We start from the raw sequence: 14,423 nt of genomic DNA on the forward strand, positions 1-14,423 counted from the left end.
TGGGTCCTTCTGAATGTACCATGTCACTTTGCTTCCATTAACTGAGAGGAGATGGATTGCCTGACTAAAATAGATTTAGTTGATTACATTTATGGGGAAATAGTAATGGGAAGTGAAAACAGCCTATCTCACAAGCATACCAAATGAGACCTGGTCAATCATTTACTTTTGCAGATGAAAATTATTTGCTGAGCCAAAGCTCTGATTTCAGTTCTACTTTGTGCATTATTCAACGACCTCAGATTTTCTCTGCCTTTATCTCTCTCTTGTCAGGCAGTGATTGGCTCACTGCAGATACAGAGCTGTTGCATTTTGTGCTTCATCTTACCGTGTGTGGGTCTCAACGGATTGATTGCTACTTCTCAAAATAGTTTCATTACTTCTAAAGTGCTTTGTTTGTTCATCCTGAGAATGTGAAATGCTTTGTATAAATGCATGCCTTCCTTTATCTGATGTCAACATGCACACATGACCACAGTGTTTGTTGAACAGTTATTGGGAACCAAGGCTACATTTGGTTTCCCAATCATCGCCAGTTGAGGACGGCAGTCCAATTTCATGGACACCTCTCGCTTTAACTGGACTGAGTGATTCAGCTCTTGAGGTTAGGAGGCTAATCGATCATAAAGACGTTGGAAATACGATCTGTGAAAGGCAATTTGGCTGCTTGAGCCTGCTCCGCCATTCAGTATCATCATGGCTGATCTTCCAACTCAGTGCCTTTGTTTCTACTTTCAACCCAACCCCTTTGATCCCTTGGGCCCCAAGAACAATATCGAACTCCTTCACGAAAACTGAGATTTCACCATCTGCCATGTTCTGATTTGGTAACATGTCATCCCTCCCACCCCCTTCTCCCAAATGTTTGCCCAGGCCTGGTTTACTCATCTAGTGATGTTCCCACTATACTGCTGTTTCCCTCATCAGCAGCACCTGATTCGGGTGAATACCCAAGGATACTTCCACTAGTTTTTAAGAAGTGCATCTCTCCAAGGTGATCAGGAAGATTACTGAGCGGAATCTTGTTCAGGCACCTGGGGTCTTGTCAGGAGATCAGGTGAGAGATCTGCACCTGCATGTCCTTCAGGTAAGGTAAAGTTAGAGTAATCATTCAGAAAAGTTTATCAAACGTATCTATGTACAAGGCAGACTAAGAAAGGACATTGTATAGAACCTACAGATTCCATGTCTTTGCTCTGACACAGCCCCCGATGTACATACCCAACAGGTAATCTGAGAGGCAAGGTATAATTAACCCTTTACTTCACATTTTCCAGAGAACTCCCACTGAACTCTACATCAGTCAGGCACTGGTGAGGTGACTGATTGGTCTTTCTCTGGAACCAATACCAGAGGAGGCTGATATCCTACCCAGCTTGAACTGCCAACCCAGTCGAGGTCATGAGCTGTTACACTCAATAATGTCATTGAGTGGGTCCTTATCTGCTGCTTCAAGAGCAACATCAGAACATCAGGTGTCCAGAAGACCTCCAGGACTAGTGGAGAAAACTGATTCGTGGTCAGGGGTTTCTGAGGTTGGGGGTGGCTCCCAACAGACATCCTCAGATGTGATATTGAGTCAGTCAGTCAAGCACTGATGGACTTTGATTGAGGAAACCCCACCCTTGAGGGTGGCCAGCTGACCATACAGGTTGACCCCATCTAGACACTGGTGACAGCTGGGATAGTGCCAGTAGCACTGTGATCAGGCCCCAAAGTGGTCATTCATTGGCCGTTTGAACATCAGCTGACAGGGGGGAGGTTAACCTTGGGCCTTCTCTCCCAGGACATAATTCTAGTGGAGGTGTACACCATCATCCCTCCTTATTCAGTGCCCCCCTGACCTCAAAGCTCACCCCTTCTGGGAATCAAGGATTTCGCCAATCCTACTTTTGACTCTGGCTGTAACAGGTGAACACGGAGGCACCAAATTAGCAGTTCAGTCTTCCTCAATGGATAAATATACCGTCATTGGGGTGTGTGGGGCGGGGAAGGAGAAGGCTCTTCCAATCTCCAACCTTGCTCAAGGTTCATTCCAGTAGTGGTTGTCCTCAGGTTCAAGCTCGTAGTCCAAGTCCCATCACCTGCCAACACCTGCATCACACATTAATCTTCAAGTATAAATCATTGTGTGACAATACAAAGTTTGAACATTGCTCAAAGCAGACATGATGGTGTGGCCTTTCTTCATGTATTCAACAAGATTGAAGTATAAGATAACTCCCAGATCTAATTAAGAGTCATCAGAACATGAACTTGCTCTCTCTCCAGCTCTGAATTCTAGCATTTTTTGTTTTCTTTGCAATAAAACGTGCTGCCTATCTTGGTTGGTTTTCTTGTGATTCAGTCCTGATGAGTGCACGTGGAAGAGCTTTATCTTTGTATCTCCTGTTATTCAAACTCAAAAAACCCTGAGTTTTCCTTCCTGGCAATCTTCTTGATTCTTTTAGCCTTTCACTAATCGTAACAATTAGGGTTCCAGAAGCCAAGATTTCTGCCTTTTCCATGACAATGACCTACTTCCTATGGAGCTATCACCAACCAACAAGATTCCCTAACTGCAGGAAACGGTCAAGAAGCCAGTCCATTCTGGCTCCCCACAAACTTAACCTGCCCGCCTCCACTTCCCGGAGGCCAGTGAAATTCTGTCAGTGCAATCTATCAAGAGCATCCTCTGAAGCGACTGTGCAAATGGATTGTGCATCGCCCTGTCTTTTGACCTCTGGGCTCGGCGATCAAATTCAGAGACGAGTTAAGAGATGAGCCCTGCAAAAAGCCCTCACTGAGATGAATTTGTTCAGCCCAGTTTCAGAACAGTGCTAGTCTCTGTTATGGAGCTACCTAGAATTAATCTCATCCGTGCCTCCTTCAATCCACAATCTTGCAAAATCCAGATTTGGTGTCACTTTGTTGTGATATAAATTGTTTGGAGCTCCTCAATCTTTACAGTCTTGGCACCTTTGATTTCAGTGATGTTTTGGTTATGTCACTGGACTAGCCCTGCAGTTGTCCAGGCTGATGCTTTGGGAGGTCTGCATTCAGATCTCACCATGGAAGCTTTTGGAATTTCCTATTCAATTCTTAAAACCTGAAATTAAAAACTAGTTTCAGATTTGAGAGGCATGGCGTCTCAGTGGTTAGTATTACAGCCCCACACTGTCAAGGACTGGGGTTCGATTCCTGCCTTGGGCGACGATCTGTGTAGAGTTTGCACATTCTCCCCGTGTCTGTGTGGGTTTCCTCTGGATGCTCTGGATTCATTCCACAATTGGGTGTTAGGTGAATTGACCATGGCCAATTGCCCTTAGTGTCCAGGGATGTGCAAGCTTGGTGACTGAGCCATGGGAAATGCAGGGTTATCAGGTAGAGCGATGGGTCTGGGAGGGATGCCCTTTGGAGGGTCGGTATAGACTCAATGGACAGAATGGCCTGCCTACACACTATAGGGATCCTATGAAATTTTAGAGTGACCATGAAACTACCATCAACAGTCACTCGGTCTCATCTGTGCTAGTTTCAGACAAGAAATCTGCCGTCTGCACCTGATCTGGCCTACATGTGACTCCAGAACACAGCAATGTGGTTGACTCTTAACAGCTCTGGTTTCTCCTCAGGTTAAGGGATTTGAAACTTTAACTGCTGTCAACATCTCGTGAAGGTTTAAGGGGACAGAAGTGTTTCTTAGCTGAAAAGTGAACACCTTATTTTGAGCCACAAAATGGGAAATAGTTGGTGCTTTCTCCCCCCCCCCCCCCCCAAAATAAAAAGAACCGTGCATTCTGGAAATCAGAAACAAACTTAAAAATTGCTGGAAGAAACAGAGATGCTGCCAGACCCGCTGAGATTTTTCATCAATTTCTGCTTTTGTTGCTGCTTTTCCCAGCCTGGAATAAAAATAAAATCTTTCGGCAGAATAATGAAACTTGTCAATGAAATCCCAAAATGCCAATTAATTTTTTTCGAACCAATTCATAAAAACTTGCAACAGGGACACTGCGGAAGAAACATGAGGAACCTAATATTTAAACTTGCCACAATCAATTTCAGAGTGGTCTTCATTCAGAGCAGTGTGATGCTGACAGTGTGGGTTCAAATCCCATCGCTGGTTTGAGACTACTTGTCACTTATCTCAAGGGCGTTGAAATATAAAAGCACTGTTGTGCTACTGAGACTTTATAAAGCTCTGGTTAGGCCCCATTTGGAGTACTGTGTCCAGTTTTTGTCCCCACACCTCAGGAAGGACATACTGGCACTGGAACGTTTCTAGCGGAGATTCACACGGATGATCCCTGGAATGGTTGGTCTAACATATGAGGAACGGCTGAGGATCCTAGGATTGTATTCATTGGCATTTAGAAGATTAAGTGGAGACTTAATAGAAGCTTACAAGATAATACATGGCTTGGAAAGGGTGGACGTTAGGAAATATTTTCTGTTAGGCGAGGAGACTAGGACCCATGGACACAGCCTTAAAATTAGAGGGGGTCAATTCAGAACAGAAATGCGGAGACATTTCTTCAGCCAGAGAGTGGTGGGCCTGTGGAATTCATTGCCGCAGAGTGCAGTGGAGGCCAGGACGCGAAATGTCTTCAAGGCAGAGATTGATAGATTCTTGATGTCTCGAGGAATTAAGGGCTACGGGGAGAATGCGGGTAAGTGGAGTTGAAATGCCCATCAGCCATGATTGAATGGCGGAGTGGACTCGATGGGCCGAATGGCCTTACTTCCACTCCTATGTCTTATGGTCTTATGGTCTTATTCATACTTGCTTCATTTCAGAGAATCTCAGATGAATCTTCACAGTTAAATTTCCCTCCGGTCTTCCCTTTCTCCATTCTGTAGAGATTCCATTGAAGTTATGTTCAGCCGCAGAACCCCTCCCTCAAAAATTGATCAGTCGCAAATTAGGAATTGCATCCTAAAATGCTTCGATAAACCTATATCAATATTCGCAGTGAGTCAAAGTGCTTATTTGGGCAACTAGTCATGATGGGCTGAAGGTCCTCATTCTGCAGCACAGAAATTGAGTTATTCAGTAAAGGGCACAGGTTTTGACGGGGTTAGGGCTGGAAGTATACTGTGGGTTTGCAGGAGCAGGTGCGGGGTGGGGGGGGAGGAGTGGATTTGGTTTTAGCATTGTTTCATTGAATGTATCAAAGCATCATTTCTTGGCTTGTAGGCACCCAGCACAAGACAACCCAGAAGCATGATAAATTTGTGTGCTCTTCACCCCCAGTAGGGAAATCTCTCACCACATTGTCGTGAAATCCTTGCTGAGTTGTCTGAAGGTGACAATACAATTGTGATGTGTGGCCCACCATCCCTCAGCTAATTGAGCACCGAACAATTCATTTCTACCTCCTTCATAAGTACTGCTCTGTTCAATAGTGAAACCCACACCCCCGCGACCCCCTGTACGCTTTTTCAAAGGTACTTTTCTTTCTATTTGCATGTTGCTTTCTCCTGATTGAATAATCAGGAAGCAATCTCGTGCGCGGCTCAGTGGAGAGGAACCTCAGCATACTAACAACAGAAAGCCCATTTGCAGCAGCAAAGATATTCAGTTTGGGAAAAAAAAAGCTCGCTTGTTAAAGACCATTTTATGTGGGAGCATGGACTGTGTTCAGTCACAAGAGCCTTTTGTATAAACACAAGGAATAATATGTACAAATAAAGGTTTAAAATGTAAAATTACTCCCAGCTTTGGTGGTTCTGGTGCAGCTTATCATGATGCAGCATAATATACCAAGGGAATAATATGAATTAACCAAGGAGTTCAATATTTAAATAGCATATTAAAGGGAATGCAGTTGCAATTGGATTAAGCATCACCAAGAATCAGAATAATTCAAAGCACTGAATAAACATGACTTGTTGGAATGCTTCATTTCTGACATTTCAACTTTGATTTTCTCTTGGCAGAATTATCTCTGGCCTTTCCTCTCCTTATCTCAGCCCATTCTTTTTGAGTCTGGCTGACATATCAATCACTGGTTCCTGACCATTTCACCCAGGTGTTCATTCTTCATGAATGAACTGAAACAAATGGGGTTGGTCAGTTCTTCTGCCACGGGAGGGGTTGTAGCTGTGTCTAAGTTTCAGCCAGGATCCAGAGTCATCAGCCTCTCAATAAAAGGCAGCAGCCACACAAGGATGCATCTGGGCTCATTTGACCCTACTGAATGCAAGACCAATTTTAACACCTGCACTCCTGTTCTGGCAAATTGCAAGTAACTCGGGCTAGTTTGTGGGAATTTCTGCTGTATACCACACCATGCATACAGAGTGGTAGCTGTGTACATCGAGCCCTGTGCACAGTAACCCAATTTTCCTGTACTCGACTTACTGGATTGAAATTGCGCCTCCTTCTGGAAGCTTTGGGCAGCTAGGTGGAAGATGGGCTGCAAATGTGTTGCTGGTCAAAGCACAGCAGGCCAGGCAGCATCTCAGGAATAGAGAATTCGACGTTTCGAGCATGAGCCCTTCATCAGGAATGGGCTGACTGAGTGTCAGAAGTTCTCTGTAAATTTTCGTCAACAGTATGCTGTCCTATGGCATTGCTGAGGGATGAGCTGGTATGTGGTTGTGAATTTGAGATACAGCAATGACATTGTGATAGCTCTCAAGCTATTTCTTAGGTACTCCAGGACTGATTGATTTATTTATTATCAAGTGTACTGAAGACAGTGAAAAGCTTTGTTTATGAGCAGTACAGGCAGATCACAGTATGCAAAAATGCACAGACCAAAACATTAAGAGACAGGCATACAGGTACCATTGCACAGGACTGACAAGGGAGGAAAAGTGATTAACCTGCAACATTTAGAGTCAAAAGTGGGAATAATAGTTGATTGACAGATGCTTGTAAATTATAGGCATCTTGCTGTTGAGAGTGGGAAATAACCATCTTTCTGTAAAGTTATTCACACATTTATATTCATAAATATATTCAATGTACTTGAATTTAAGGTTTTCACTGAGCTCAGACTGATGAAGCCAAAATAGCCAGGCATTGTTCAAACGATCAACCACATTTTCTTTATGAAGGAATGTATGTATTAACAGAATAAATATTTGTCCAATTGATTCACTGTCATAAGCACAAAGCGCAGAATATTTACCAGCCAAAAGACTGAACACATTTGAGATTATAATTGGTTATCTCAAACTTTAGGAAGACCTCTCAAATACCCGCAAATGAGATCCACAAATCCATTGTTTTATGATTGGTCAACTCAAACTACCTCCTTACCTCAGCCCTCAATCTCATCCCTTATAAAATACATGGAAATATCCTTTTAGCAGAGAATAGAATGCATGTGGTTAATAGGCAACTTATTCATACCTGTTGGCTGACTGCGTGGCATCTGAAATGGTCAAACAACCCACTCACGCTCTGCAAGCTATCACAACTCGAGTAAGATGTCTACCTTTGACCCCTCTGATTCCACCTGCTTCGACAGCTTTCCTGGGTTGGGGAGTTACTCTTAATAACTGAGTTGCTCTTCACTCTAAAACATCTGAGTCCCTGGGGGTCACTGTTGACCAGAAGCTAAACCAGACCATCCCACATCAATACTGTGGCTACAAGAAAAGTTCTGGGTTCATAATTATGCAGTATGTGACACATTTCCTGCCTCCCTGAAGCCTGCCAAACATCTGCCAGGCACAAGGAAGGAGATCAATGGTAATACTCACTGTGTTTTTTTGGGTGAATGCAGCTCTAATGATACTCAAAGGGTTTGACAGAATAGCCTGCTTGATTGGCATCCAACCACCACTTTGAACATATACTTCATCTGCCTCCAATGCACAGTGGCAGCAATGTATAGCATCTAAAAGGTGCACTGCAACAACTCATCACCAGCCTTTTGATGACACTTTTCAATCCCATGACATCCACCATCTTGAAGGACAAGGGCAGCAGATCCATTGCAACACCGCCATCTGCAAATTCCCCTCCAAGTTGTGCACCGTCCTGACTTAGAACTACCTCGTCGTTCCTCTACTGTCACTCAGTCAAAGTTCAGCAACTAGCTCACTAACACCACAGTGAGTGTACTGAACCACATGGACTGCGGCAATTCAAGCTGACAGCTCATCATTACCTTCTCAAGGTCAATTCAGGATGGACATGGAGTACTGCCTGAGCTAGCAATGCCTCCACTTGTGAAACAAAAACTTTTAGGAAAATTTTATTTCAGGCTGAGTAAAATAGATAGATTATTGATCAGTTGGGGATCAAGGGTCACAGAGAAACGACAGTAATGTAGATGAGAAAAATGTCAAATCAGCCACAATTGTATTAAATGTTGGAGCAGGCTTGAGGGGTTGAGTAGCCCACTCTTGTTCCTATTTCTTTTGATCTTAGAGTCTTGTGTCCTTCAAGGAAGCAAATCTGCCACACTTACTCAGTCTGGCATATGTCTGTTTTTATGACCTGTGAAATGGTACCATCAGCCACTCACTGTATGGTCCTGCTTTCAAAGTGTTAACAGAAAGAATGAAATTGGATGGACCGCAAGGGCATCAGGTGTGTGTGTGAACACCACGCACCTGTTTTGACTTGGTACAGCGACAAGTTTTGGTTTGCGTGAGGTTCCAGGCAGATCATGACCTAGATCATCGGGTGCTACAACAGGGCAAGGAATACAAAGGTACAGCTGCAAAGAAGGTGCAGGATCAACATTAACTTTGACATTTGAAGGGTCCATTCAGAAGTCTAATAACAGCGGGGAAGAAACTACTCTTGAACCTGCTGGTAAATCTTTGTGTCTTCTGTTGATGGAAGAGGTTGGAAGAGCTTATAACTAGGGTTTGTGGGGTCTTTGATGATGTTAGCTGCCTTTCTGAGTCAGCGAGAAGTGTAGATGGAGTCAACGGGTGGAAGCTGTGGGGATTTCTGCAAGGCCACCATTTGTTGACCACCCCTGATTTCCTTCAAAAAGGGCGGGGAGAATTGCAGAAGTGTTACAGTTCAGAAAGCGGATATTCAGCCCATTTTATGTAACACAGAAGCAACCCACATGGCTCAACCAGTCGTTGTCGGCATTTATGCTTCATTCGCACCTTGTCTTGTATGTTTATTCAGACAAGTTTAAAAGACACTGAGTGTATGAGGATCAGGAGATTGTCCTGTTGCGTTGGTCAATATTCCTGACACAACTGATGATTTGTAGCCCCTTTTATTTGTGATGTAAATGCCATACGTCTTGCTTCGGGTGAGTGACTGTAAGGAGCTGCTGCTGGGGTGCTGCAGCCCTGGTGTTGCTACATTACTGCCGGGTCACTGATAATACCAAAAGGTGAACTGATCACTAAACCCTTCCTTTGGGAGAATGCTGAACACAAGTCATGCTGTTAAACCATGGAGGACACGATTTGATTACACTGGACTCAACATTCACAACTGAGATTCTGTGTGTAGGGTCATTGGACAGTCATCAGAACCGGGAGAGGGGTGTGGGGAGGGGGTTGATGGGGATAATGTTGATCACTTGAATTAAAGGGTCTGTTTCTGTGCTGTATGACTGTCTGACTTCTCCCCCTTCCTAGCTCAGGTAGGCTAACTATAGCGGTTGTTTCAACCATGCTCTCATCGATCAGGGACTTAAACTGAGGACCCTTTTGGTCTATTTTAAAACCGGGTAACACAACGAAGTCTCTGGGGCAGCCATTTTCTGCTCATTTTGCCATGCATCACCTAATATTTGAGTTGATAAGGGAACAACACAAATACGCAGATGCAGTGTCCAATCAATGACTTCCTCATAAATCCGTGCAACTTGTCAGTGAATTACCTGAGCCTGGAGCAGTTGTCAGAGCACTGCATCTGTGGGAGACTGATCTGGTTGTTGTTGGAAAAGAAACATATACAGCAACAGGACGGGCTTGGTGAATTTAGTTCACCTCACTGAAACTGAACAAATGCATTTGCTCAAATTACTGGCTTATTTTAAAGTGAAATCCTTATGATACAGAATTGGCAAGTAAATGATCTGCATGAAAAGGATAAGGCTCTTTCCTTTTGACAATTGTTGTGGAAATACCATTGGAATGGCCCACTGCTGTAGTATATAATAGGTGACTAATGAGGCAGGCAGGCTACTAATTGACGGACATGCGCCTGAAGAAAACAGTGAACATATTCTCAAGCGTAGGTCAATTGGAGAGGGGATGGAGTCATGCAGGGAGGGAGTGGTAGGATTCTGTGCAGATTCTGCCTGTATGCAAACTCGGTCAAAACTGAAGCTTTTTTTACTGGAAGGCTTGGGAAAGGCACTAACCCTGGGCCATTTCAGTTTTCCATGTTCCATAATTGGGAACGGTTGCAGTGGCCTGTAGGTTGGATGTAAAGAGCTGTGGCCACTTTTTGAGAAGATGGCTGAGATGAATTTATAGTAATATCCCAAACAGTCTTTTCATTGGTTAATGCATCATTTCTGCTCAACTGCAGTAAATGGTTACCGCAGTTCTATTGAGACTATTCACGAGAAATCACAAGTGCCGACTGTTTCTTGAATTACCTGCCCTGACACAACACTGCCAACTGAATCCAGATGATACTTGCACCTTGCCACGTGCTACGTACATTTTGAAAGCGCCTGATGCAGACTGGCAACCTGGTCCATTGTACTTTCAACAACAACAAGTTGGCAACAAAAAAAAAACAGGCTCTGCACAAAATAGAGAAAAAACATTGCCTTCTCCCTACCCCCAGAGATAAAAATGGTCATAGGAGCACAAATACTTCGTACCTCACATTCCCTTGAGACGGGTCTGCTGTATGTGCACGCTGCTGTTCCATTCACCAGTACGTCCACGGTTTCTGAGTTAGTTGGCTTGTAGTCCACGTAATACTCCTGAAGGGGTGAGTTAATCTGCCTCTCACATTCCCTCTTCTTCCGATGCCTCCTCATGAGCGAACGCTGCTGCAGTTGTTTCATGCTGTCTGGGTACCTCTTCCAGGAGACGTAGATGACCAGCAGGATCATGGTGACTGAGAGGAAGAGGGCCACGCTGCCCGCGATTATCTTGTGCAGGGAGATGGGCTCCAGGTCGTGATCCGATTCCGGCAGCGATTCATTGGTGGGGGGGCCAGTGGTGGCGGCCGCGGGCGGCGGTACAGTGACGGCGCTGGTCGGCAGCGGGGCTGCCGTCTTGAGCGTGGTCCGGGCGCTGGGCGGACTGCGGGTGGCGGGAGGCGGGGCCCCGGAGCAGATAGCGTGGCGGTCGACCGCCTCCATGACATTCTCGCCCAGCAGCGGCTTGGGCCCCGCGCAGATCATGGCGCTATCAGCCCGGTAGCCTCGGAAGTCCTTGAGCCAGTTGACCAGCGGGCAGATGTTCCTGTTGCACTCCCAGATGTTGGACGACAGGCTGACGGTGGTGAGCGAGGCCCACGAGCTGAGGGTCTCCTGGCTGACGGTGGTCAGCTTGTTGGAGTCCAGGTGCAGGCTGTGCAGGTTGGGCACGCACTGGAAGACGCCCGGCGCCACCGCCTGGATCTCGTTGCCGGACAGGTCCAGCTTTTGCAAGGAGCTCCACGTCCAGGAGATGCCCTGGCTGAAAACCCGGATCCGGTTCCACTGCAGGTAGAGGGTCCTCAGGCTGGCCAGGCGGGGGAAGTGCGCCAGGTTGACCTTGGAGAACTGGTTGTGCTCCAGGTGGAGCTCGGTGAGCTTCATGAGGCCGGCAAAGACATTGCGGGCCAGGCTCCTCAGCCTGTTGTAGCCCAGGTCCAGGAACTCCAGGTTGCGGCAGTCCTGGAAGACCCTGACCGGGATGGCCTTGAGCGAGTTGGACCTGAGGTGCAGGCTCTGCAGCTTGCGGAGCCCCTTGAACTGGGGGGGCTGCAGGGCGTGCATCTTGTTGTAGGACAGGTCCAGGTTGCGGAGGTTGGGCACCGGGTGGAAGGTGGCGTTGGGCAGCCGGGTGATCTTGTTGGAGCTCAGGATGAGCTCCTTGAGGCGCCGGATCCCGCGGAAGGCGTCCGCGTCCACGCTGTGCAGGTAGTTGTGGTCCAGGTAGAGCCAGGTGAGCTGGTGGAGGCCGGAGAACTGGTGGGCGCGCAGCGAGCGGACGCTGTTGTAGCGGAGGGACAGGCCGAGGGAGCCGGCGGAGATGTTGCGCGGGACCTGCTGCAGGGCCTGAGACTCGCAGTACACGATTTTACCGTCGCACCTGCAGGTCCGGGGGCACACGCGTTCAGCACCGGACAGCGCTCCCAGCCACACCGCGGCGGCGCACAGCAAGGCGGCTCCTCCCCGGCCTCTGTGCAGGTGGAAACCTGAGGGGGTGTGGGTGTGGGTGTGTGTGTGTTTGTGGGAGGGGTGGGGGTAGGGGGGGAGAGAGGAGGGGAAGGGGAATGGAAAAAGGGGAAAAAGAAACCAGCGATTAGAGAGGGGGAATTAGAGAGCGCACCAGCAGCAAAAAACAAATTGCTGGAGAAACTCATCAGGTCTGGCAGCCTGTGTTGGAGGGAAAGCAGAGTTCCCACGGGGGTGGGGTGGGGTGGGGGGCAATGACTGACCCTTCCTCTGCTCTTTACAGGCGCCCCCAGTTCTCTTTCTCTCTCCTTTTTTTGCAAACAAAACAATAATCAGTTCGGTGGCCAGTCTCCCGAATTAACCCTCCACCTCCTCCTCTCCTCTCTCTCCCACCGACACAACTCACCCCCACCCCCTCTCCCTCCACCCCCCCAAAAAAAACCCAACCCATGCGTCGCAGTCTTTTCCGATGCAATAAAAACCCCCACAGCAGTACGGAAAACCTCTTGCGCTTCATTCAGGTAGCCTCCTGACACATTTCGCCTGACAGATGTCAGTGTTCATCAGTGCCCAGACCTGACTCCTGTCACTGGTGGCTGTGGGAGGACGGGGGAGTGAAGTAGGGAGGGGGGGGGTGGGTTTAAGGGTGTGTTGGGAGGGTGGTGGGGAGGGGGAGGGTGAAATGAACTTGAGCTAACTCACCCATCCTTTTCCCGGTCCTATGTTGCTTCCTTCTGCGTTTCCGCTTGACTCTCGCCGGTGATTCAAATGTTAGCCCCCCTACCACACTCACCCCACCTCCTACCCCCCCCCTCCTCAACCCAGCCAACCACTCAAACTAAAACCCGGTTCTTCATATACACACACACCCCACCCCTCCCTCCCTCCCCCCCCACCCCCTCCCCAACCCCCTCACCCACCCAGACACACACACACACACAGACACAGACACACACGCGGTTTCTCAGACCGTACGTTGCATTCTCGCCTGCTGCCCGCCTCACACCAGGGGGAATCCGGGCAGACGTGAGCCCATGGCCCGACCGAAGAGCGGAGGCGAGGCGGGGCGAGGCGAGGTGAGCTCCCCCTCCCTTCAAAGCTCTGGCCCGGAGCCGCCGGCCGCCCATTCCCGGCTCGGGGAAGGCTGAGCCGGGCTGCTTCCTGGATCCATGTGAAATGACAGCTCCGCACGTTCAACCACACTCCCCCACCAACCCCCAAACCCCTTCTCTCCTCCGCCTTCTCTCTCCCTCACCACCCACAACCTTCCCCACCCCCCCCCCCACACCCCCCGTCTGTGTGTGTGTGCGTGTCTCCTGCTTCCAATTCCCCTCCCTCTACCCCCGTCCTCTCTCTCTCTCTCTCTCTCAGACACAGAGGTTTGTAACTTCAGCGGTCAGGCACACACACACACAGACACACACACACAGACACACACACACACATACACACACACACACTCACACACTCACCAACCAATAGCCCTTCCCAAACACAGTGCGCTAACGTGTTACTGGAGTCCGTCCTGACGCGCTGTACTGAGACACCATCCACCAGCCCCTCCACCTTCTCTCTCTCTCTCTCCTCTCTCTCTTTGCAGACAGGAACAGTAGCAGTGCTGGTGCTTGTGTGTGTTGTGGGGAGGGGTGAAAGATGTTGGCCGTGTCAGAAAAGTGACAGTTCTCGGAGTCATCTCACATTTCAAAGGACTGTTTGTGTTTGCTGAGTATGCCAGGCTGTGGGGTTTTCTTGTTTAATTTTCAGGAAGGGAGGGAATATGTATCCCTCCCCGTCATCCCGGCTTATTTAGTTTCCTGCGGAGATTTGGGTGGGGGGGAAGGTCTCCTTTTGATTTCGGGACGGGAGGGGAGGGGTACGGTTTATTTGGTGTCGTCCCGAGGGGGCGGTGGGAGTTTGAAAGGGTGCTCTGTGGAGTTTTGACCCAGAGATGGGCTTGAGGGTCGGGGGTCGGGTCTGAGAAAGGAAGGGAAGATTGATCATCAGAGGACGTGACAGGGCTCTGAACAAAAATCTTGTGCCTGACGGGTCTGGTGTTTTCTGGCGGTCGAGGTGTGCAAAAGACAGAAAGTGAGACAGAGAGAGAGAGAAAGACAGAGAGACATGGAGGGCGACAGAGAGAGAGAGAGAGAGAGG

The 14,423-nt window shown here is 48.0% G+C and overlaps 1 protein-coding gene across 1 annotated transcript in view; it reads right to left on the reverse strand.

Moving 5' to 3' along the window:
- LOC132836925 (leucine-rich repeat transmembrane neuronal protein 4) overlaps positions 1 to 13,015 on the reverse strand; it is a 191,869-nt gene extending 178,854 nt beyond the window's left edge. Inside the window, exons 1-2 of the mRNA XM_060856499.1 lie at positions 12,972 to 13,015; positions 10,758 to 12,289 (exon numbers count right to left, since the gene is read on the reverse strand). Coding sequence (XP_060712482.1) covers positions 10,758 to 12,289; positions 12,972 to 12,975 — 1,536 coding nt within the window. The 5' untranslated portion in view covers positions 12,976 to 13,015. The remainder of the gene's footprint in view (positions 1 to 10,757; positions 12,290 to 12,971) is intronic.
- Positions 13,016 to 14,423: the final 1,408 nt, after the last annotated feature.

The sequence above is a fragment of the Hemiscyllium ocellatum genome, chromosome 48, assembly GCF_020745735.1.
Source record: "Hemiscyllium ocellatum isolate sHemOce1 chromosome 48, sHemOce1.pat.X.cur, whole genome shotgun sequence".
Lineage (NCBI taxonomy): Eukaryota > Metazoa > Chordata > Chondrichthyes > Orectolobiformes > Hemiscylliidae > Hemiscyllium > Hemiscyllium ocellatum.